The sequence below is a fragment of the Oppia nitens genome, unplaced genomic scaffold (genome assembly GCF_028296485.1).
Source record: "Oppia nitens isolate AA-2021 unplaced genomic scaffold, nextdenovo-longstitch-racon4-pilon3 scaffold9_pilon_pilon_pilon, whole genome shotgun sequence".
Lineage (NCBI taxonomy): Eukaryota > Metazoa > Arthropoda > Arachnida > Sarcoptiformes > Oppiidae > Oppia > Oppia nitens.
This window is the reverse complement of record NW_026533253.1, coordinates 1,626,690-1,650,555: the sequence shown is the minus strand read 5'-3', so window position 1 is coordinate 1,650,555 and position 23,866 is coordinate 1,626,690. Positions and strand designations below refer to the sequence as shown.

Below are 23,866 nucleotides of genomic sequence, written 5' to 3'. Positions count from 1 at the left end.
CTATGCATGACTTGATATATAACTGCATTGAGAGTGCATTTAATTTCCTTTTGTAACCAAAATATTAGCCCAAAAACTACTTATCCGCTCAATGACTATGACTCCACCGCAACCATCACTAACCAACACCACAACCAAACTAATACTTCAATTGTTTATTGGCTTACGATTAGCTATATATTAATATTATATAATACATATCAAAAACTAATTTTAATGTCTGTCCTCTTAGTTATTATATTATGCCATTTTTGGTTACAATTTGAGTGCTTTGGTGTCCACCAAAATATTATTGCATATAATTAACTATTATTTTATGACTACGTGAGCTTATATATAATATATAAAACTATGTAAATTTATATTATATATTATTGCATTTTTATCATAATATCAGTATTTTTATATAAAGTATATTCATGTATAGGGCTGTGCTTATAATGTATGTGCGCTGTCTAACAAATATTCCGATTACTATTTGCAATACTTTTTATACAATATCTATACATAAAATAACAGTACATAACATTTACATACAAACAAAAATCAAACAAATCGTAGCATTTAAATAACAGATTTGTATTTGTTTGCATTTTGTTGACAACAATACTTAAAACAATACACAAATTTTACTCTCAATATAGCAAATCATACAAACAATATATATATATGTAATCTTATTTCTATATACACACAGTATTTTAGTTTACAAATATAAACTATCTTTTAGAGAAAAAACTTAAAATTGCTAAAACCTTTTTATTAGTTTTAATAATTAGTTATTTTTTGCATAAAGTTTGTTTGACACGAAATATAAATATTGAATATATTATATTGAAAAATGTATATAAAATATGATAATCACTAATATTCTATATATAGCTTTAAATAAATGATATATAAAACTAATATAAAATTATTTGAAGTAATTTTTTAAAATAAATTTCCAATGATTTGAATTATTTTTATATAAATGGAATATAAACTATTATATTATATGTACATTATATTTAGTATGTATTATACAACTAAAATATAATATTAGTTTATATATTAATATTCGATGTACATAACAAAGATGAGTAATCAATATATCATCAGAAAGAGAGAGAGAGAGAGAGAGAGAGAGAGAGAGAGAGAGAGAGAGAGACATTTAATGGGTACATTGTAAAGGTTAGCAAATTTTACTCAATACATCTATTGGTAACCATTTAAGTCACACCCAACTATATATTATTGAGTTTTATATCAAATATGAGCTCATATTTATATATATGTATATATATGTATGTATATAATAGTTAGTTATGTAGAGTTCACAGTCACTCACTCCTCACTTGTGTTTACTATAAGTTTTATGGTTTATATGAGATGTTAGTCAGTCTATCAATTGTTTCACTGATGAGATTTGTCTCACATCTCATCATTTTATATGTCATATGCTCTCCAAATGACAAACTTTAACCAAAAAAGTGTAGTCTTTTGAAAACAAATTTCTAAAAATAAAACTTTCTTTCAGTCGTAATACCAGATTTAAACTGAAGCACAGGTAATATTGAAAACTTTTTGACTTTTTATTGCATTATTTTTTAATTTCATTAATTTTATTATTTTACATTATTTTATCATTTATAAATTATTTATGAATTTAAAATATAAATTTCATTAATAATTGTATAATTAATTAAAATATTATTTAATTTATTAGCACCATATTTTTTAGTTTACTATGGGTTTCTTAATTTAATAATTAATTTATTGTTTTTGTGTAATTTAATTTTTTTAAATTTATTAATAAATTAATTTTTATAATATTTTTTAACTTAATACTCAATGATAATTTTAAATAAATTTATAGCATATTGTCGTATAATTTAATTTATATTTTATAAATAATATTTATCTGAATTTAAAAATACTATTATTTTTATTAGTTATGCCATATATTAAATATAATTATTTTTTCATAAAAATGTGTGAATATTTTTACAACTATGACTAAAATAATTTTTATTAAAAAATGTTAAATACGTGAAAAGTATTTATTGAAAGTTTTAATATATAATTTAAATCATTTCTACCATTTTACTTTTTATATAAATATTATATATAAAACAATACAATCATATAATTATTATAAATTAATTGATTTACAGAATTATAAATAATAGTATTTATAAAATTAATTATTTTCATAATATTATAATTCATACATAGAAACTATTTATTATAATATTATATCTGAAAAAATTTTGTAAAAATTACAATATATATGACATTATAATAAATACTAATTAAATCAAGAAAATATAAATAATTAATTTATATAATTCATGACTAACATTGATTTACAATATTTTTTTGTGGTTATAAATGATAGCAATATATAGACCTTTGGTATTTAACAATGGGTCAAATAATGATAATAATAAAAATCTATTAATGGCACGAATATTCATTAAAATATACTATTAATAAATATAAAGATCAATAATCAATTGGCGTGTCTTCAAAAAAAAACTAACCCAACAAACGGATAGTTAGATCCAGATTTATAGCCATTAAATTGTCAGTTCGTTGGCATTTCATTTTTAATGCTTTTATTTCCCATTTTTTTGTATTATATCATATTATTATTAATGTTTATCGTCTAAGAAAATTATATAAACAACATTACATTTTCATTTGATTAAATTAAGCGCAATTAGTCTACTATTATAACTCTATTATTAAATTATTTAAATTTATTAAAAATATCCTTTTACTATGTTGTATATACAGTATATATAGATATATTAGACAACTTATAAACATTACGTTTATTTAAACAATTTTAAACTTTTATTTAAATTATGTAAATCATTAAATTAGTAAATTTATACTATATTATACTTTAACATAAATTTCCATAAATTATTTAAAGTTAAGTTATAGTTACAGTTAACAGTATACATCAATTTAGGCAATCTATTGCATATTTTTATATTTAAAAATTTCATTTATAGAGAGTAATAATAATTTATATTAAAAATCTTATTATCAAAAGTGCATTTGGTATGCAAGGTATATATATTTGAAATATTTTTTTAATTTGATTTTTTTGAAACGATTTGTGTTGAATACCTTTCTCTTGTTGTCCACTGTAACCAATCAGACCAGTGGACAACAGGATAATGGCGTTCAGCGCCTATCGACCACTAATTTGATTAATTTAATTGATATATAATTTAATTTTTAATTGTTTATTGCAAATGATTTTATATCAACATATAAAAAATTAATAGCAATTGTAAAGACAGAACTAATTTTAATCAAAATTATGACCAAATCTGTCCCAATCATACTTATAGTCAAATTCGTCGATCAATTGACCAAATCTTGTCCTCCAAATCTCATAATTGGGTTCTTCTTTGAAATCTAAATGTTTGCATTCAAAAAGAAAATCTACAAAAACATTGGACGCGTTTTTAAACAAATGTTTCATTGGTGTCGTCTCTTTAATCTCTTGGACAGCTTTTTGTCTGGAAATGGTTTGTCTAACTTTGATGCCCTGCCAGGGAAGTGAACCTAAATGCAAATAAGCCATAATATAGGCCAACGATTCCATATCATCTCTACGGCTCTGTTCATGTCCTTTATTAGCATTGATTGAACAATACCTGAGTGTTCCCGTCATTCGTGCGGTAGTATTAAAGTCGATATGTTGTCCCGTTTGGTTGTCCTTATATGGTTTGGAAAGACCAAAATCAATGATAAATAATCTTTTTGAATGTATACCTGAGCCCAATAAGAAGTTCTCTGGTTTGATGTCTCTATGTATAAGTCCCATACTATGAATGGTTTTCATGATTTCAATCATCTGAAAGGCAATCATTTGGATAGTCTTTTGCGAAAACTTTTTATCACACAATTGAAACAATTTTTCCAAATTAGGTCCTAATAATTGCATAACAATTACATTACCCAACTGTGTTTGGCTACCGTACCAATAGATCGCTGGTATACATGAATTAATGGGTTTTAGATAATCCCTATAAATCGTGATTTCATGCAAAACTGATGATTTTGAATTTCCTGTCTTTGAATCCAATTTGATGGCCACTTTCTCACCGGTTGTCAAGTCCTCACCAGCATAGCAAATACCAAACCCTCCCTTTCCTATCGGTTCGCATATCTTATACTTATCACAAATTAATGATCCCGTTGTTAAGTTTCGTTCATCTGATCCCATTTCTTAAGCTATAAATTTGTCGTCTTTCCAAAAAAATTCAACTTTTTAAAATTAATTTAATTGTTGAATAACTTAATTGTGAAAATTTTTAAATTACCGCTACTATACAAATCTATATATAATTTACATTTAATATCATTTTAATAAAAAAAACAGTATGTTAACAAATTACAAAAAATAAAATAAAAACAAAATGCATTAATTTATTTATAAAAATATCATTTTAATGATTGATGTGAATAAAAATAAAACAAAAAAAAACTAAATTAATTTAACTATTATTAGGAAATCCAAACACTTTGACAGTTCCGGTGTCTCTTTGATACGAGTCTTTGTCATCGCAAGCAAAGGCTAACAAATAGCGTTTCGGATGAAAAGCCACCGTAAAAGTTGGCGCTTCGGTCTGTATTTCGGTAACCCGTTCTCCGGTCTCGACGTAACAAATATCAATAATAAGATCCTCTGAAGCCGAAGCTAACAGTTGTCCGTCGTAACTAAAACTTATGGTACGTGCGGGCCATTCAAGTCGGGACATCGTTCGCAAACATACTAAATGATTTGCGTCCCAAATGCTGACCATAGCGTCGGCCGAACCGACAGCAAAATATTTGCCAAACGAATCAAATTCAATACAAATACAAGTGGCCGGATGTGCGTTCAGTACCATTTGCGGCTGTAATGCGGGATACGACAGCACGTGGACGTGTCCCTGACCTGAGGTCAAGAAAAACAAGTCGTTGTCGTTGTTCCAACTGATTTCATTTACTTCAAATTTGAACTGTTGTTCCTTTACTGTCTTATGTGTTCGCGTGTCGATGAATGTCACCCAATCCTCTTTGTTGCCGACGGCAATCGTATGGCCATCCGGTGACCAACAGATATTAATATTTTCGCCTTTTGTCTGTACAGTCGTAATACATTTGGTACTTCGGGCGTCCCATAAACGCACAGTTCGGTCGAGCGAAGCGGTCGCCAATTGGTCGCCATTGTTCGGGTGCCAACACAGCTGATCCACACTATCTGAATGGCCTTTAAATGTGTGTTCTTTTGTTAGTTTGTCGCTGTTTTGTGTCTGTAATGCAAACAATGACACCGTTTTGTCAAAACTTCCCGAAGCCAGTCGTCGTCCGTCACAATTCCAGTCAACTGAATGTACTTTTGACGAGTGGGCCGACAAATCGCGGACGCGGTTATTGGCCGACAAATGTTTGCGGACTGACTCTACATATTGACACATCTTCGCTAAATTACTTCTTCCAATGTTCTTCACTAAAAACTTGTGACCCAAACCTCTGTTGAAAATAACAACCAAATGTTGGATCAGTTGAAGTGATGGTTAAAAAAACAGATTCAAAAACTATAGATAAAGTAAATGATATGATATTTCAATCAACCAATCAATGCAAACATGTTTTTCCCATTCAATGATTGTTTTAGTTTTATTAATATTAACACTAATATAATGTTAACACTAGTCGTCACTACAAACATAACTATTATTATAATAAAACAATTTATATATAGTCTTAACAAAAATAACATAACATTTTTAACAACTATTTTAAGTTCCCATTAATACAATGTTATTATTATTATAGCATAAATTGAATATTACATTACGTTTGAAATGTAAAACCCGTATGAAATTTAAATAAAACGTAACGTTATATTTGTATGGATTTTATATATTATAAATAGATTTTTAAATGAAAGCACTAATCATATGACGAATGAATTGAAAAAAAAAATATTTATTTATTTATTAATAATAGAAAAGAAATAATTGATTGAATGACTGACTGATTGTTTTATTACTCAATTGTTTGGATCAATTGACAAGTGATTGAGTGGACAAACCATTTAATATTATTATCGACGACAAGACATACTCAGTGACCATACATTATGGCCGATGCAGTCATGAATGTTGAGAAAGATGTGGACAAAGTAGTGATGAAATTCCAAGAAATCAGAAATCATACGGAAAACACTTTGGATGATCTGATCCAACAGATCCAGAGCTATCAAAGAGATCTAATGCTACTGAGCTGTAAGTATTTATTTATTGAAATGTTTTCAAATAACTCTGTTTGACAAATGTTTAAACATTAGGACACATATGAATTGATTTAATTATTATCAATCATTTGATTTGAAAACACTATATATTTATTAAATGTTTTGTTTGTTTGTGTCTTTAAAGCGCCGACTAATGAGTTGACGGAAATTCAATGCGATTTACTGTACGATAATGTTATTAAAAAGACCCGAAACACTATCAGTCAGTTTTCCAGTGAGCACCGGGACATTCACGCATCGGTATCACGAATTGGTAAAGTAATTGACAAGAATTTTGTTTACGATTACTCGTCGGTCAATAACGAAGCGGTCTTCGAGAACCCGGCGAACGTAAACATCTTGAATCAGGTTATTGTCGAACACTTTCTCAGACAAGGAATGCTGGAAATTGCCGAACAGTTGACAAAAGAGGCCAAACTTGATATACCGGACAATAAAAAGAAACCGTTTACCGAATTGAATAACATATTGGACGCATTGAAGTGCCATAATCTTGAGCCGGCACTGGAGTGGGCGATCGCACATCGGGAACAACTAAGACAACAAAATAGTAATACAAATCTTGAGTTCAAACTCCATAGATTGCAATTTATTGAGCTATTGAAGGGAGGCGTTGAAAATCAGATGAAATTGATTTCATATGCGCGACAGTATTTTCAGCCGTTGGCTGACAAACACGAGAAAGAAATCCAAGCACTTATGGGTAGTCTTCTCTATCTGAGGACAGGACTCCAGAATTCTCCGTACAGTTATCTATTAGACTGTCTCTCATGGAATGAAATTTGTGATATATTTACGAGAGATGCCTGCGCTCTATTAGGTCTGAGCGTTGAAAGTCCGCTAACAGTCACCATAAATGCAGGTTGTATTGCATTACCAGCGTTGCTGAATATCAAGCATGTGATGCAACAAAGGCAAGTGACCAATGTTTGGAATACTAGAGATGAGTTGCCCATCGAGATCGACCTGAGCCGCAAATGTCACTTTCATTCAGTATTTGCCTGTCCTATACTAAGACAACAGAGCACTGAAAACAATCCTCCAATGCGTTTGGTGTGCGGACACGTCATATCTCGGGACGCACTCAACAAACTGTCTAACGGCACAAAACTCAAGTGTCCGTACTGTCCAATGGAACAGAACCCCAACGACGCCCGACTCATACACTTTTGAACAAATGCTTGCAAAACACTTTATTTCTCGTTTTTAATTATTTTATTAACATATTATGTATTAAAAAAATATATCTATATATATATCTCAGGACTTTAGTATAAATTTAATAAATTTGACTTTTGTATGATAATTATGATTACTGGTAAGCGTTATATAAAGCATAAAATTATGAAACTATGAAAATTATAATATAAAAATGCTGTTACTGTATAACAATTATTTTGATGTGAAATCATAGACCTATTAAATTATCGGTCAAAATAAAATAATCATTTATTATCTATTCTATCCCAACCCCCATATTCCTCCTAATTGTAAAAATATTTAAATACATTAAATAAATTCAAATGTACAGTAATATAATACGATATTTTCACAAATAATTTTACAATTTATTTAATTGTCATTTTGAAAATTTGATACAAACACATCATTTTCTGCAAATTTTTTGTTTAAATAATTAGCGAAAGTGCACAATATATTTGTTTTACAAATTATAAAATGAATTGGAGTATAAATTAAATAGATTTTTGTTTTTGTAATTACCGTAAGGCTTATCAAAAATTCAAATGATTTAATGAAAGTATGAATTTGAATGTCATTAATGATCATTAGTTAGAATTTCATGAAATAATTTCTAAACAATATCTAATTTTATATAATAAAAAAAACTGTCAAAATTTAATTATGTTTTAGTAAGGAATGCTTTTTTATTCTGCTTTCCATAATTTGTTGATTAAATTAATGACCAAAAAAAATGTAGACAAATAATTTTATCAAACAATTTAAGTCAAACTTGAAATTGTTTGGATTGAAGTTTAGTGATAATAAACTCTAACTGTCTTTTAGCTTCACATTGGGGAAAGTTATCCATATTATAATATGTAGATGCAATTCGGACCAACCTTTAAATTATTAAAAATAATAGTAATATATAAATTGAAAGATAGTTTTATAAATCAAATCAGAAAAAAATAATACAAACCATTCGGGTTTGATGTCAGTTACTGTTCTAATATAATTTTTTGTGGTCAACACAAACTCGTTATATATAACCCATTCTGGTTTATGGTCCAAACACGAGGACGGGTGTAATTGGACGATCTGATTGTCCTTAACCGTCAAATAGTGACCCGTTCTCTCTAAATGTGCGACCTGTTTGAATACATTAAGATAACAAAAATGTTATTTTAATATTCATTTAAAATTATAAATATTTTTTTTAATAGTATTTTTAAGAGATGTCATACTTGCATAAAATAACCAGAAATGAGTGCTTTTCTAATATTAATGTAATATTCTCTGGAAGTAAAGTCTGTTGAAATTCGTTTCAAATTAAATCGATCCATAATTCTGGACAACTGTTGTCTAACATTATCAGCACTTTTGAGTGAACGGAAGTTTATAAAGTTTTCATAACACCAATTGGGGTCGTCATGATCTGGTAAATGTGCAAATCATTCAAATAATTTAGTAAATCAATCAATAAATTAATTAAATAATTACATACTTTGTTTGAATGCATGGTAAACATTCAATAGAGTCAAGTGGTCGCCATCGATGTGCGCGAATCGCATCTTTGCGTCGTCCGCAGCCTTCTTCTGTTCGTTGGGTCGAACAAAGCATTGAGGAACTGGATGTCAAAGAATATGTGAGTAATACAGTATATTGTATAAATACTGAATAAAAAACTGATAAACACACATACCTGACAGCATAGCAGCGATGGATAATATCTCATTAGAACAGTTGTATTCACAAGAAGCGGTCAACATTTTAGACAACTGCGGATCCAATGGAAACTCAGCCATAATTGAGCCCAAGTCTGTCATCTCTCCTTCGTCGTCGAGTGCATTCAAATAGTTCAACAGTTCCAGTGCTCTCATCAATGTTTCGGGTGCTTTCAAAAGAAAAAACAAAATTAGTAATCAAAACTACAGTATATTATCTAAAAATAGTATGTATAATACCCGGTGGGTCCATAAAATCAAAGTGAACCAAATCATGAATTCCCAACTTTTTAAGTTGAAGAACAACCATTCCTAAGTTGGACCGCAATATTTCCGGATAAGTGTTTTCCTGCATTTCAGTCTTAAATGCCTTTTCAGTATACAGTCTAAAACATTTTCCCGGACGAGTACGACCCGCACGACCTGCTCTTTGTTGAGCCGATGCTTTCGAAATGGGAGAGACAAGCAATGATTCGACACGAATACGTGGATTATAGACTTTTTGTTTAGCAAATCCAGGATCAATAACATAAACCACACCATCGATTGTCAATGAAGTTTCAGCTATGTTTGTCGATACGACTACTTTTCTTCCAATAGCACCGTTCGCTTTCTTAGGAGGTGCCGCTTCAAAGATACGTTGTTGAAGATTCGGAGGTAATGTTGAATACAATGGTATACATTTGAGTTCACCGACATCTGAACCTAAATTGTCGATTTCACGTTTAATACGTTTACACGACTCTTCAATTTCCTGTTAATAAAAAAACATTATTTCGTTATTATTATTAAGTTATTATAAAAAATTAATGTTTGCAATGTTTGGTAGTAATATAATTACATTAATTAAGATTAAATACATAAGATTTACATTGAAAATCATTGCATTGTTAATATGTGCTCAATGAACACCATAATACCAATCATAATGGTATCATGACTTCAATTAAGCCATTTATAACAAGATTTACAATTTTATTCCCAAAAACTATACCTCTTGTCCCGTAAGAAATAGAAGGACATCCCCTTCGATTTCTTCACAGATATGAATTTGTACGACTGTCCGGATGGCAGCTTCCAAATAGTCCTTTTCGGGTTCGGGAGTATAAAAAATCTCAACGGCATGTGTCCGTCCGGGAACATTCATTAGTGGCGCGTCATCGAAGTATTGTTGAAACTTTCCGGCGTCGAGAGTGGCAGACATGATAACTATCTTAAGATCAGAACGTTTGGTTACCACTTGTTTGAGTACACCCATCAAGATATCTGTGGAAAGTGTCCTTTCGTGGGCCTCATCAAGAAGTATAATACTATAAGCCTCGAGAAGCGGATCAGACATAGCTTCACGCAAAAGCATACCATCTGTACAGTACTTAAGTATTGTTTTAGGACCCGAACAGTCTTCAAAACGTATACTATAACCAACTTCTTGGCCGAGAACTACATCCATCTCTTCAGCGACACGCGTGGCCACAGACATAGCGGCCACTCTTCGGGGTTGAGTACAGGCAACACCTATTTTGATGCATTTGTTACGGCAATACTCGACACACCACTGGGGTATTTGTGTAGTTTTGCCGGACCCGGTCTCGCCCACCAATACTATGATCTTATGGTTGTCCATCAAATCATTAAACTGTTCTTTATATTCCCAAACTGGTAATTGAATGCGTTTGCGGAACAGTTCGTAATATCGCTGAGAGAATGGCTGTCCGGTGCACGCGTTGATACCCGCGCTAGTCGTTGACTTTGCCGCCGATTTTGCATCTTTAAGAAGTGAATCGATGTCCGCATTGGATGAATGACCATCTGATCGACTGTTAATTTAATACAAAACAAAGAAGTGGTCAAAAATTATTGTCAATTGATAATCATATTCGGGTTTTTAATTAATTTTCAAAATATACAGACTTTTTCTTGGAGTTGGAATCATTCAAATCAATTCTTCGTTTAGACATCACTGGTGTCTTCAGAGAGATGAGTGCTTCGGCCAACTAATTGATTCAAATGGTTGTCCTAATGGACAGCACCTGACAGTCAAACGATGCGATTAATGTCTTCAATGGACTAAACAATGGATTAATTATTAGATAAAAACATAACATTTGTGTTAAAAGTGAGACCAAAATCAATGTCCGCTTTACGTATAGACCGCTCACAGCTCTATATATAACAAATTTGTTGAGAAAGCGCTGAGAAATGCTTTCTATATTTACAATACAATCAGTGTTTTTACAACAATACACACTAGTGGTATCAACCAATCACACATGTGGTATCAATGTAAAGGTAGTAATGACATCATAAGTAAATTAATGCACAAATGTTATATAGTATTAATAGTGCTTTTAGCAATTAATACAAAATATAATATGCAGTGTTACCAAATAAAAAAAATAACAACCCAAATTTTAAAAATTAAAAATATAAACTTAAAAATTATGTTGCTTCAATTTAATTAGGAAATAAATATATATAAATAAATATTAATAATAATTTAATAATAATTTAATAATAATTTAATAATAAATAATAATTTAATAATAAATAATAATTTAATAATAATTTAATAATAATATATAACATATTTATACAAAATTAATTAAAAAAATTTTTATAATATTTAATTATTAATTTAATTATTTATTTTATTTAATCAAATAAAACCAAAATACCTGTCTTGGATGGCAGTTAGATAATATTAGGTTCGAAGAGCGCAAACCGGTACTTAAAATGTCGCAAAGTGATGATAGCCCAGACCTCCCTGAGTCACACCATACTACTTACATACATATCCCTCTACCGCAATTGAGATTTTCGACAAGTTCAAAAATCGAAATTTTTTAATTCACGTTATTTATGCATATGATACATGATTTCAATGTATTTTTAATACTAATGATATATCTGAAAACAAAATATTAATGTCATTTAGTATTCGAAATATTCTACATTAAAATCGTAATTATTTAATGCGTTATTTATGCATTTGATAAATTATTTCACTGTATTTTTAAAAAATGATTTTTATACTCGTATAAACTGTTTTATTTTTTATTATCTTAATATCAAATATTTTAAAATTGTAATTATAATAAAAATAATGAAAATAATAAAATAATTAATTAAAGTAAAATAATTATCAAATATAAAAATAATACAATGTTAATTTCTATAAAGTAGTTTAATTATATAAATACTAAATACTAATTACTTTATTGAAATTAACTGTATTATTTCTATATTTGATAATTATTTCACTTTAATTAATTATTGTATTATTTTCATTATTTTTATTATAATTATAATTAATGTAGAATATTTCGAATACTAAATGACTTATTGATATTTTGTTTTCAGATATATTATTAGTATTAAAAATACATTGAAATCACGTATCATATGCATAAATAACGTGAATTAAAAAATTTCGATTTTCCAACTTTAAAGTTGAATATCTAAAACTGCGGTAGAGGGATATGTATGTAAGTGGTATGGTATGACTCTGGTAGGTCTGAGCTATCATACATTGCGGAATTTTCATTACCGGTTTGTGTTCTTCGAACCCTTTGGATAACATGTTCTTTCATATTATTGAAACAGTTATGTCAATATAATTTATTGTCACTTTATAAGTCTGAGTAAGTTTTCGTGAGTTTTTAATTGTTATTATAGTAATCTTAAAATCATCAAAAATTTATAATATATTGCTTACTAGATAATTACTAGTGTATTACTAAAGTATTATTTGGTCATTCTAGTTATTTCAATAATGACATCACTACTTTACCACTAGTGTGTATTCTACTAAAAACCCTGAATACAATGCATGCAATGTGTGTTCACTCAGTAGTAGAGATGTTGTACTACTCTATAGTAACAGTGTTTATGAGTGACCCATAAATACTGTATAACGCAATACATTCAGTCAATGAATGAATGAAAACAAAACATTGAATGCAATAAAAAAAGTGAAAGTCTTTGTCAATCAAACAAAACAAACAAACAGTGAAAACATCACCAAAAAGATCAACACAAAGACAATCGTTTAATGATTTAAAGACAACAATTAGATATCATATATCATCTAATGATCAGAAATGTGGTTAAAAGTACTTTTGATGACATCCTTTGTCTTGTTTATGCTTTTGTTGTCGCGATTGATGGAAATGACATTAAATGGCAATCAATTGATTTCGACGCAAATCTTTGTCAATACTATCGGTCTTAGTGTAAGACAACTCAAGTATTTGTTAGATATTAGAGGTGTTAGTTATGACGGAGTGTTGGAAAAGTCAGAACTGATCCAATTGGTAGATCAAAGTGGATCTGTTAGCGAACGACAACTAATGGACGCCGAGTATGATATTCAACAGCAAACGACTGCAGAGTTTGACAATAATGCAGACATCGGTAACAACAATGGCATGAATAGTGATGACACTCACACCAGGAATCAAATGTATGATATTGTGGCTAAAAGTGATCGACGATTCAGTTGTGGCGCTCATCTCTATGAAGAAGTTGAGGATACAAAAGATAGCGCTTGGATTCTGAATGTGATGGCCATCGATGGACACAATCGTATTGATAGTAAATTGTGGAAAAAAGTGGTCGACAAGTGTAATAAATATGGAATCAGAACCGCTATCTTTGACTGCGCTCTCGATCCCAAACTCTGTCAACGAAAGTCATGGAATACATCGCGACTGATATTAGCGCTTCCGCGGGAAGGACTTAAAACTAAAGAAGATGTACTTATGATTACCTATTTTATCGGACAAAATACCAAATTTCAACAGATTATTGATTGGATACATAAACAGTTGGTTACAAGAGTGACGTTCATCGAGTCTGAAGAAGAACTTGAAAACAAATGGTTGCAGTCATCGAGCAATTCATCAATGGATGTCTACAATGATATTAAAATGGTGTTCATCTCAAGTTTGAGTGCACCTCCTCTTATACTGTCGGCGTTGGCCATCAAGTTTAGTGGACGCATTAAATTTGGCTTTTTTAAGACATCTGCCAACAAAAAGAAATCGTTGGCCATTAAACTGGATAAACGTATTCCCAGTTATATAATTGTCTTATCCGACAGACATTACAATTATGGCCAAAAATCCGGAGAAAACCTAAAGTATTTAAGTATTGAACTAATGTTACGCACACTTAGACCCGAAACCAATGACGTGTTTCTATTGAGTCTTTTGCTAACAAACTTGAGTCTCGCTCTTCACTTGTTTTGGATGAAGTGTTCAAAATTGTGGAAACATTTAGTTTTCTGGTTTATATTAACTGTTAAATACAATTGTATACTATTTCTTATATGGTTAGCCATTCATACTTTGCTGGCTTGCGATACATTCCCAATGATAACACAATTGTGTACTTATGGACACCGATTCTGTCAATACTTATCGCTTACCGAAATGGCAACAATACTACGCTATGATATCCAATATAACTATAAGTTTCCATTTTTATTGATTTCTTTTATTACATTTGGTCTTCTATTGGCATTTATTCGCCGAAAACTAATAACGAGTGATGACAACGACGATCACCACTTATTCCACGATTGGACTCCTTGGGAGTCAACACTATTGACTTATATATTATTTCGACCAATAAGTATGACTTTATTCCGTTCACGAACTAACACATCCATTGATATTAATTTAGAAGAAGGTATGGAACTGCTTATTGAAAGACTAGCTGTTCCTAACTTATGGTTACAGACTGAGCTCATATCTAGCGATTACATTAAAGAATTGCCAATTTGGATACATCATAATCCTGTTGATGATTGCGATTTGTCGACCAATGAGACCAATGAAAGTGACAATAACTCGAGCTGTGATGACTTAGTGACGAATAGACAAAGTCGTATGCAATGCCAGACTTTGGTCACACAAATGTCATATCAAATGAACTCAAATCAATTGAATTCTAGTCAAATGTCCGGTAATTTTCATCACTCAGATGACTGCCATTGCATCGGGTCTTCCGACACAACAAAAGTAGCTTCAAATATACGATTGAAATCAAATAATGTTAACAGCAATGCCTGTCCTGCGAAGTGTCGTAAAGAAGTCGTTATAAGACACAGATCGCAGAAAAATGACGAAATATTGGCAAATAGTGATCATAACCTCAATAAATGTTTTATACCACAAGGTATGATCAAATGCAATGATTGTGCCATTTGTCTGGAAACATATCGCACAGGTATCTCCATATGTGGACTTCCATGCGGTCATAATTATCATCAAAATTGTATAATGCTTTGGTTATATAGAGACAATCATATTTGTCCGATCTGTCGGTGGCCAACATATAAACAAAAACCAAAACAAGAATAACATTTTTGATTTATTATTATTATTAACTTATAATTATATAATTATTAACCAGAATTTAAAATAATGTTATACTGTATTTTATGCAAAAATTGATAGTTTATTAACTGAATTTAAAATTCAATAAAAAATAAGCAAGGTAATCATTAGATTACTGTAAAAGTTATACATATTTTTTTAAAAAGTAGTTAACTCTAAAAGTTATCAAAAAGTTTTTTTTCAGAGATGAGATGAGATTATAAAATATCTTATTTAAAAAATTATTATTAATTATCGACTTTTTTACTTCAAAATTCAAGTTTACTAACTAATTATAAATATTATAAAAATTATATATAAAATAATAAAAATTAATAAATAATATAAAAAATTAATAAATAATATAAAAAATTAATAAATAATATAAAAATTATAAATATCTTTCAAAATGTTATTTTAAAAAATTGTTACCGGTATTATACAAATATTTATCTGTAAATAATATGTAATTTATGACTATTAATTAAAAAAAATGTAACTACTATTTATTAAGTGACTAATAAAAAGTTTTCATAGCAAGTAATTATTAAAATTAATTTTTGGAAAAATTGTGAAATACATGTATTGTATTTTTATCACTACTTTAATATAAGATAATATGAAAGATGAGATTTTTTGGTGAAAAAAGTTTAATTCTATGATAAATAAGTCAACAAAAAAAAAATAAATTATAAATACTGTATAATAGTTGATATTGAAAAACTTATGACATAAAATTACTTTTGTCATAAACATAATTTTAATGTTAATGTTAAGCATTAATTCAATTAATAATAAAGACAAGACAATGAATTTTGTTAAAATAATTATTATGATTTGCATGTGTGGCACATGTAGTGGAAATATTATAGACAATCGAAAAGATAAGTTTGTAATCAACGGTTCCCATCATTTGATTAGAAATACAACAAAGACTTTGGTGCCGCCGATCAATGAATTGGTGTCACAAACAAGTAGTGATCAGTCATTGTTGTCTACAGTAAGACATGCCTTAAATCCGGTCAATTGGTTGCGATATCTGTTTCAAAGTATACCAGAGTTTGGTTTTTGGTTATTATCCATACATACCGATGAATGCCGTTATCTGGCTGTTTGTGAGACATCAAAATTTATGGTCAATAATGTACCAAAAATGCTATCAAAATGGTTTAAAGGGATGTCTACTGAATTTTTAAGTAAAATTATCGGCGATACTACTTATATGGAGGCCTGGAGTCTGGGAATGATTGGATCACTTGAATGTCCAGTATTTTATAATTGTAATGAACATCCATTTGGAATGAGATTCAATATATTCGGGTTTTAATTATCTATTTTTATATATATTTTTAAATAATTGATTAAATTTTTTTTAATAATTAATATTTTGTATAACATTTAAATAATTGATATTTTGTCAATAAAATAATTTTTGTTGTTTATCATTTTATTTTATTTTTCATTTAAATAACATTAAAATAATGTGTAATATAAATTTACAACTTTTATATTAATAAAAATCAAATAGGTAAAATCGACAAATTGTTAACAATAAATTTGGATGTGATATGCAAAAAAAACCACTGGCTATTCAAATATATACCGTAAGTCACAAAAAAAATTTGAAATTGATAATTTTTACATTTTTGTGTTGTATTTATTAATTTTAAATGCAAAAAGTAGTATACATTATACCAATGATATAACCTAAAGTTCGTTTGAATACATTTGTATATTTATCATAAAATGATTCAATTAATGTTTATTATTTTTTGCACTGCAATTATAAATATATCTTTATTACAATAAACAAAATTATGACAAAATTTTTACATAAATATATCGATAGATAGAATTAGTTAAATTACATGTAATAATAATAATAATTTTACACAGTATTTTTTAATAATTTTTAGTAATTTTTAAAAATAAGTTTTATATAATTTTATTTTATTTTTTGTTTGTATTATGTTAACATTAGTATAGTTTTATTAAAATAGCCAATATAAATTACTACTGTATAAAACATTTTATTTTTAGATATATTTGAATACCTTTCTTTAATACAAAATTTAAAATTAATTTCAAACTCTACTCAATAATCAATGCTTAAAAGTGACATAAGTATCACTAATAGTTAAAATAAAAAATTATGATTATTGCAAATAATATATTAAAGTTTTTTGCTAAGTAATCGCATTTAAAATTTAAAAACATAGATACTTTATTTGTACTCACAAATTTTATTTTTTATAGTGTTTTTTACTTTGAATTTAAAAATAACATCTATTTATTTTAGCTATGATTACCAATTAATTTATTATAATTAAAAATTTATAATACTATATATGGTTTATATTTAATTTATATTTTACATTTGTATAAACCATATACGGTATTATAAATTATTGTAAATTAAATATGATATATATATTTGATATAATTTGTCTTGTTGTATTATTAATATCTATATTAAATTTTTTATTATGCTTAATAATTAATTAATTATCATTTAGTCTATAATTATATTAATTTATTCGATCAATATATCCACAAAAAAATAATAATAATATTGAGTACATTTAAAGTATTTTTGCAAAATATCTTTTAAGCATAAATGTATGAAACTGAATAAAGTTTTTGTTAATTTACTTGAGTTTAGCAAATATTTTTGACCAAACAATACAATGTAATATAAATAGCAAATTATAGTCCTATTATATATTCGCAAAATGTTTCCTATATTTGTATATTTATTGGAAGAGTGAGAAAAACAATACACTATTAACTGCGGATATCGGATATCCCTTTACATTACTATTGAATTGTTGGGTTCACTGAAATAGTAGAAAACCAGGAGTGCTGTCGACTTATATAATAACTTAATTTACTGTAAATATATTTACTTTTTTCAATAAACACAGGTTAGACCAAAATATAAAAAAAAAATATCTACTTATTTTTTAAATTAATTATTTTATTTGTAAAAAATAAATAAATAATAATAATAATATATTGTTTATTTTTGTTATAACTTTTTTTTCAACCAACCCCTCATAAGCCACCGACACGTTAATTATAAAAAATATATATTACTTTTATAGTATTTGATAAATTTAGTATTTTTTGTATTATTATTTTTAAAAAAAAATAATGTTGTTATTCAGCTACACTATAACATTTGAAATTATAAATTGTTTTATTATACAGCAAATAATTCATTTGAAATAAAATCTATAGTGAAATACTGTACTTTTATAGTGAATTTTAGAATTTTTATATATTAACAGTTATATAAACTTTTGTAATTATAATTAAAAATTAATTATTTTGTTAAACATCAAAGTAAAGTTCATAATATAGTATATAAATATATTATAATAATATATAATATAATTAATTTGAAAAATGTGTCGACTAGTGTTAGTGACGGGTGCGGCCGGTTATATCGGTTCCCATTGTGTTCTGAATTTATTATCAAATAACTATGAAGTGGTTGTTATTGACAATAGCAGTACATCTGCATTAATCAATGGCCAACAATTACCGGAAAGTTTGCGAAGAGTGGAACTGTTAGCCAATAATTGTGTGAAAGAATTTATTTTCGGTGATCTCTGCAACAGTGATGTCATTAATAAGATGTTTAAAAAATACCGATTCGATGCTGTCGTCCATTTGGCGGACCTCAAGAATATTACCGAATCTATTGAACAACCGTTAGATTATTATCGCAATAATATGATTTCAATTATCAATTTATTAGATGCTATGAAAAGGTTTGAAGTTTTTAATCTAATATTTGCTTCTTCTGCTGTTGTCTACGGAAAACCTAAATATTTGCCGTTAGATGAGTTGCACCCAACTGGCCAATCATTGACCAGCTCTTATGCCAAAAGTTTATATATGACAGAACAGATACTACAAGATTTATGTACAACTGATCCCAAGTGGACAGTTGTGTCATTGAGAATGTTTAATGTTGTCGGTGCTCATAACTCAGCTGATATCGGTGAACATACCACTGGTGTTCCTAAAAACCTAATGCCATACATCACACAAGTGGCTAATGAAGGTAGACCTGAGCTAAGAGTGTATGGAAGTGATTACGACACACCTGATGGCACCGGTATTAGAGATTATATACACGTTGAAGATGTTTGTGATTTAATACTAAAAGCCTTAAATAAAATAATTTCTGATAACTGGTCGCAATGGTATGCATTCAATGTGGCCAACGGTTCCGGACATTCAGTTCTTGAGGTTTGAATAATTGATAATTAGTATGTCTTTAATAGTTTAAGTAAAATTTAATACGACTTTATGTATTGACTTATTGTAGATCATAGATATTTTTGAGAAAAAGTTGGCACAAAAAATACCGTATGTTTTGGTAGACAGAAGACCGGGAGATATTGGCCATAGTTTAGCTGATATATCATTAAGTAAACAAATATTCAATTGGGAACCAAAACGAGATATTCATCTCATGTGTGAATCAGCTATGAATTGGCAAAAGAAACACATAAATGGTTTTGATTGCATCCATCAAAATGTTAATCAATAATATGAATGACTATTAATTAATTAATTAATTTTTTACTTAGATTTTAATCTAAAGTTTTTAAATACATTAAATTAAACTATAAAATAATTAAATAAACATCAGGTACAGTATATATTAAAATTAAATAATACTGTATTTTCTCTAAACAAATAGACAATTTTACAACCAAATGTTTTGTCATAAATTTTTTATTTGAGAGAAAATAAAAAAAAAATAATGTATTAATTTAGAAATTTATTTATATTATTGCAAAACAAACTTTTGTTTACTGTATATAACATGTAATGTGTGTGTAAATTATGTGGTGTGTATGTATAGTATGTATAATATGATAAATTATAAGAAATATAATTGTTATTAATTCCGCAAAATATTGGATGGATTGAGTATAGTATTTCATATAAATTTATTATAAAAATAATATTTTATTTCGAAGCAATTGTTTCCCAATTTGAAGATTATTTTCCAAAAAATTGCTAAAATAAAAAGTTATCGCTGAAAGAGAGAGAGAGAGACTAAAGTTTTTAGTTAGTAAACACAATGTTTATTACAAACTAAATGTATTCATTCTATCAATGATAATAAGTTATTGAGATATCAAGAATATTGTAAAGAATTTCATTCAATAATAATTAAATGCAAAACTAAAAATCTGAAGATTTGTGATAACTATTTATCATATTTGGAACAGAATCGGTATATGTAACCCATTTGTTGTTCAAGTTTTAAACGCTATTAAAATGACAATTTAACAAGTTTTACATACCAGCCCTCACCTCCCGTTCCTTCCCTCCACATACGCCACTTCCTAACCCTCTACACCCACCCCAACCTAACCTAACCTAACCTAAAGTAATTGATAGCATTTGTCATAAACTTAATGGTTATAACAACGCGCGTGAAATTTCAACAACAAATGGGTTACATATAACGAACTTTAGCCATTTATTGATAAAATATTTTTTATAACAAATTGTTTATTTTCATTATATTATTATCAGTTTTATTTCAAAATAATACATTAATATTCAATTAAATATTATATTTTATTTTTGTCAAACATTTATTATAATTAAATTGTAAAAAATATCTCGAGAAGTGATGTTCGAGACATTGACTCTATTGTTGTCTTCATATAAAAAGCAAAGTTTCGGTTGAATTGAAATCATTTCAATTTTTATTTCTTATTTCGTTTATCACAAAATTCAAATCAACTGAAAAAATGAAAACCATTGCTATCGATGTCGAGTCTGAAGAAAAGACACTTCCGTCTGGAGGTTCGGGAGGAGAGGTAGTAGAGGCCAGACGTCGCAGAAAGCATTCGGGAGGAGGAAAGAGAAGGCGTTCCCGATCCAGAAGAGGCCGATCGCGATCTGGTGGCCGAAAAGGTGGTCACCGTCGCAGACGAAGAAGAAGCCGAAAGAGTTGTGACGACGAGTAAAGAGAAAAGAAAGAAGAAGTGGAAGTGTGTCTCAGATTTCAATTGAAGATTCAATGAATTAAATTTTTGTCAAAATTCTTGTTTTTCTATTATTTATATTTCAAAATAAAACACTTTTTAAAATTGAATTATATTTCTATTTAATTTCATAACTAAATGATAACTAAAAAATTTATTCCTAATATTTGTCTTAAATTATCTTTTAAATGGTAACTGAAGACTGGTTTTGTCGTTAATTTCTTATAAAAAAAATCGTTAATTATATTTTATTAAAACCGTTAAAACATTTTGTAATTCAAATTTGAATTATTTGAAATTTTTTACTACAATTAAAGATTCAATAAAGTTATGAAATAATCGCGCGATAATTCTTTATATTTTAAATAAATCAAATATATATATAAATTTTAAATCATATAAAACTAATTACTTGGTTTAGACTTTTTTAAAAACATGATGAGAGGATCAATGCATAGATTCAACAAATATCTTCAAAGAGATGAAGCCATCAAACCTTTTGATCAAAAAGACTTAGATTGGAATTGCAATCATCTCTTCAGTCAATACAAAGATTCAACAAAACAACAGAATTTACAACAAATATCTGAAGACTATAAAGATGTTGAACACAATGATTGTCTCACTGATTGTGAACTAACGAGTGATGATATCACTTCACAGACATCATCCAACACTTCATCAGTCATTTCGGTCACTTCTGGTGATAGCAAAGACAAAGTTGTTTTCTCAAAAGATTCATTCTCTTCGTTGCCAAACAAGTCGTCTGAAGTGACTATTCAGACAACAGATATGTCTGTTATTTCAGTCAATACTACTCCGGATTTTTCAAATGGCAAGACATCAACAGACAAACCGTGTGACGTTACCCTTAGATCAAGACTTGTGATCAACAACTTCACTAATCAGTTGTTGTCACCAATTAAGCCGTCAGTTGTTTTTGTCAAAATGGAGTCAAATGAAGAAGAAGTCACAGATTCTTCTATCACTATCACTTCGTTTCATACAATTTCTGAAGAAGAAGTCAAAGAAGAATCTATTACTTCGTTTTCTAACATTTTTGAAGAAGAATTCAAAGAAGAATCTATCACTTCGTTTCCTACCATTTCTGAAGAAGAATTCAAAGAAGAATCTATTACTTCGTTTCCTATCATTTCTGAAGAAGAATTCAAAGAAGAATCTATTACTTCGTTTCCTACCATTTCTGACGACTTGCAGAATGATTTGCAAAAAAGCAAATCTGATTTTTCGACCCAATCAACAACTGATCTCTCATTTTATTCATTTTCATCACACAAAACAATCGCTTCTCCAATATATGACTCTGATTTCTGTAAGATATGTGAGAGTCCCGATGGCACTGGACTTCATATTACTGTCCGTCAAATTATGTTTTGAACTAAAATTTAGTTTATCGTTCAAATTATTATTCAAAATTTTCAATATATTCTGTAATAATATCAATACAGTACTGATATTAAATTTAAATTCAATTAAACTTTAAAAAGTAATAATAATCAGTAAACTTTATGTTTATTGACATTAAATGTTATGTATTTTTAAAAATGATTTATAAATTATATATAATATTTGCTAAAAAACTGATTCCCAATATAATTATTTTGGATCCAAATATCGATATTGAGAGTGAGTTAGACTTAGGATAAGTTAAAGTTAAATATTCATTAAACCATCCATTTCTGGCAAATACAGACGATTCTTATATTAGTGATCAGTCTATCTGTTAATACGAGTAATTAATTGAAATATTGATACAAATTTTAATGCAATTGTACGTATAATATAATTTTCATTACATATTAAATGTAATTTTTTTGAATTTAATATATTGAATACAATTTCAATGATATTGATAAGAAAGTGTTGTTTTAGTCTTCATTATTTTTATAAGTTTAGTTAATTAGTTTACTTTTTAAGTAAAAATAAATGAAACTAATAATAAATAATAATAATTCACGATTTACAACAAATAATTAAATTTAAAAAAAATTAGTATAAATAAGTTTGAGTTTGATTTTCAAACGTTTTTCGATTCAAAAGTCCAAAATTGAAATTAGATCTTCAAAATTGTTAACAAAATCAGTGAACAAACAAAATGAGTTTCAACACTAAAAGTATTGCTGACGAAGCCATTGAACCATTGGATCAAAATGAGATCGATTGGGGCAATGATGTCAATGTCATGAAATTGTATCAAAAGACTTGCTCGCAAAAGACATCAGTTTC

The 23,866-nt window shown here is 28.2% G+C and overlaps 6 protein-coding genes across 6 annotated transcripts; 3 read left to right on the top strand and 3 right to left on the bottom strand.

Moving 5' to 3' along the window:
- Window positions 1–3,307: 3,307 nt before the first annotated feature.
- LOC128964716 (casein kinase I-like) lies at window positions 3,308–4,278 on the bottom strand. The gene has a single exon (XM_054311351.1). It carries the CDS (start codon window positions 4,229–4,231, stop codon window positions 3,308–3,310), a length of 924 nt encoding a protein of 307 aa, XP_054167326.1. The 5' UTR covers window positions 4,232–4,278.
- Window positions 4,279–4,464: 186 nt separating this feature from the next.
- LOC128964865 (THO complex subunit 3-like) lies at window positions 4,465–5,711 on the bottom strand. Its single transcript, XM_054311517.1, has one exon. The coding sequence runs from the start codon at window positions 5,466–5,468 to the stop codon at window positions 4,503–4,505; it is 966 nt and encodes a 321-aa protein (XP_054167492.1). The 5' UTR covers window positions 5,469–5,711; the 3' UTR covers window positions 4,465–4,502.
- Window positions 5,712–5,946: 235 nt separating this feature from the next.
- On the top strand, window positions 5,947–7,572 carry LOC128964864 (E3 ubiquitin-protein ligase RMND5A-like). Its single transcript, XM_054311516.1, has 2 exons — window positions 5,947–6,281; window positions 6,435–7,572. Exons 1-2 carry the CDS (start codon window positions 6,137–6,139, stop codon window positions 7,481–7,483), a joined length of 1,194 nt encoding a protein of 397 aa, XP_054167491.1. The 5' UTR covers window positions 5,947–6,136; the 3' UTR covers window positions 7,484–7,572.
- A 622-nt stretch (window positions 7,573–8,194) lies between these two features.
- LOC128964862 (putative pre-mRNA-splicing factor ATP-dependent RNA helicase PRP1) lies at window positions 8,195–11,507 on the bottom strand. Its single transcript, XM_054311512.1, has 9 exons — window positions 11,340–11,507; window positions 11,128–11,283; window positions 10,211–11,033; window positions 9,457–9,970; window positions 9,195–9,386; window positions 8,997–9,119; window positions 8,737–8,927; window positions 8,472–8,641; window positions 8,195–8,391 (listed from the first exon to the last, which is right to left on the bottom strand). The coding sequence occupies exons 2-9, from the start codon at window positions 11,172–11,174 to the stop codon at window positions 8,277–8,279; spliced, it is 2,175 nt and encodes a 724-aa protein (XP_054167487.1). The 5' UTR covers window positions 11,175–11,283; window positions 11,340–11,507; the 3' UTR covers window positions 8,195–8,276.
- Window positions 11,508–13,132: 1,625 nt separating this feature from the next.
- LOC128964504 (E3 ubiquitin-protein ligase RNF103-like) lies at window positions 13,133–15,617 on the top strand. The gene has a single exon (XM_054311116.1). The coding sequence runs from the start codon at window positions 13,317–13,319 to the stop codon at window positions 15,579–15,581; it is 2,265 nt and encodes a 754-aa protein (XP_054167091.1). The 5' UTR covers window positions 13,133–13,316; the 3' UTR covers window positions 15,582–15,617.
- A 3,387-nt stretch (window positions 15,618–19,004) lies between these two features.
- Window positions 19,005–20,160, top strand: LOC128964715 (UDP-glucose 4-epimerase-like). Its single transcript, XM_054311350.1, has 2 exons — window positions 19,005–19,856; window positions 19,936–20,160. Exons 1-2 carry the CDS (start codon window positions 19,005–19,007, stop codon window positions 20,158–20,160), a joined length of 1,077 nt encoding a protein of 358 aa, XP_054167325.1.
- Window positions 20,161–23,866: the final 3,706 nt, after the last annotated feature.

Bases quoted from the DNA above. Each gene is read 5' to 3' on its own strand.
- LOC128964716 (XM_054311351.1), bottom strand. From the start codon at position 4,231: ATGGGATCAGATGAACGAAACTTAACAACGGGATCATTAATTTGTGAT.
- LOC128964864 (XM_054311516.1), top strand. From the start codon at position 6,137: ATGGCCGATGCAGTCATGAATGTTGAGAAAGATGTGGACAAAGTAGTG. The intron at 6,282-6,434 runs GTAAGTATTTAT...GTGTCTTTAAAG, and splicing joins AGATCTAATGCTACTGAGCT to CGCCGACTAATGAGTTGACG.
- LOC128964504 (XM_054311116.1), top strand. From the start codon at position 13,317: ATGTGGTTAAAAGTACTTTTGATGACATCCTTTGTCTTGTTTATGCTT.
- LOC128964862 (XM_054311512.1), bottom strand. From the start codon at position 11,174: ATGTCTAAACGAAGAATTGATTTGAATGATTCCAACTCCAAGAAAAA. The intron at 11,034-11,127 runs GTCTGTATATTT...TTAAATTAACAG, and splicing joins GATTCCAACTCCAAGAAAAA to TCGATCAGATGGTCATTCAT. The intron at 9,971-10,210 runs GTATAGTTTTTG...TTTTATTAACAG, and splicing joins TATTTCTTACGGGACAAGAG to GAAATTGAAGAGTCGTGTAA.
- LOC128964715 (XM_054311350.1), top strand. From the start codon at position 19,005: ATGTGTCGACTAGTGTTAGTGACGGGTGCGGCCGGTTATATCGGTTCC. The intron at 19,857-19,935 runs GTTTGAATAATT...GACTTATTGTAG, and splicing joins CCGGACATTCAGTTCTTGAG to ATCATAGATATTTTTGAGAA.
- LOC128964865 (XM_054311517.1), bottom strand. From the start codon at position 5,468: ATGTGTCAATATGTAGAGTCAGTCCGCAAACATTTGTCGGCCAATAAC.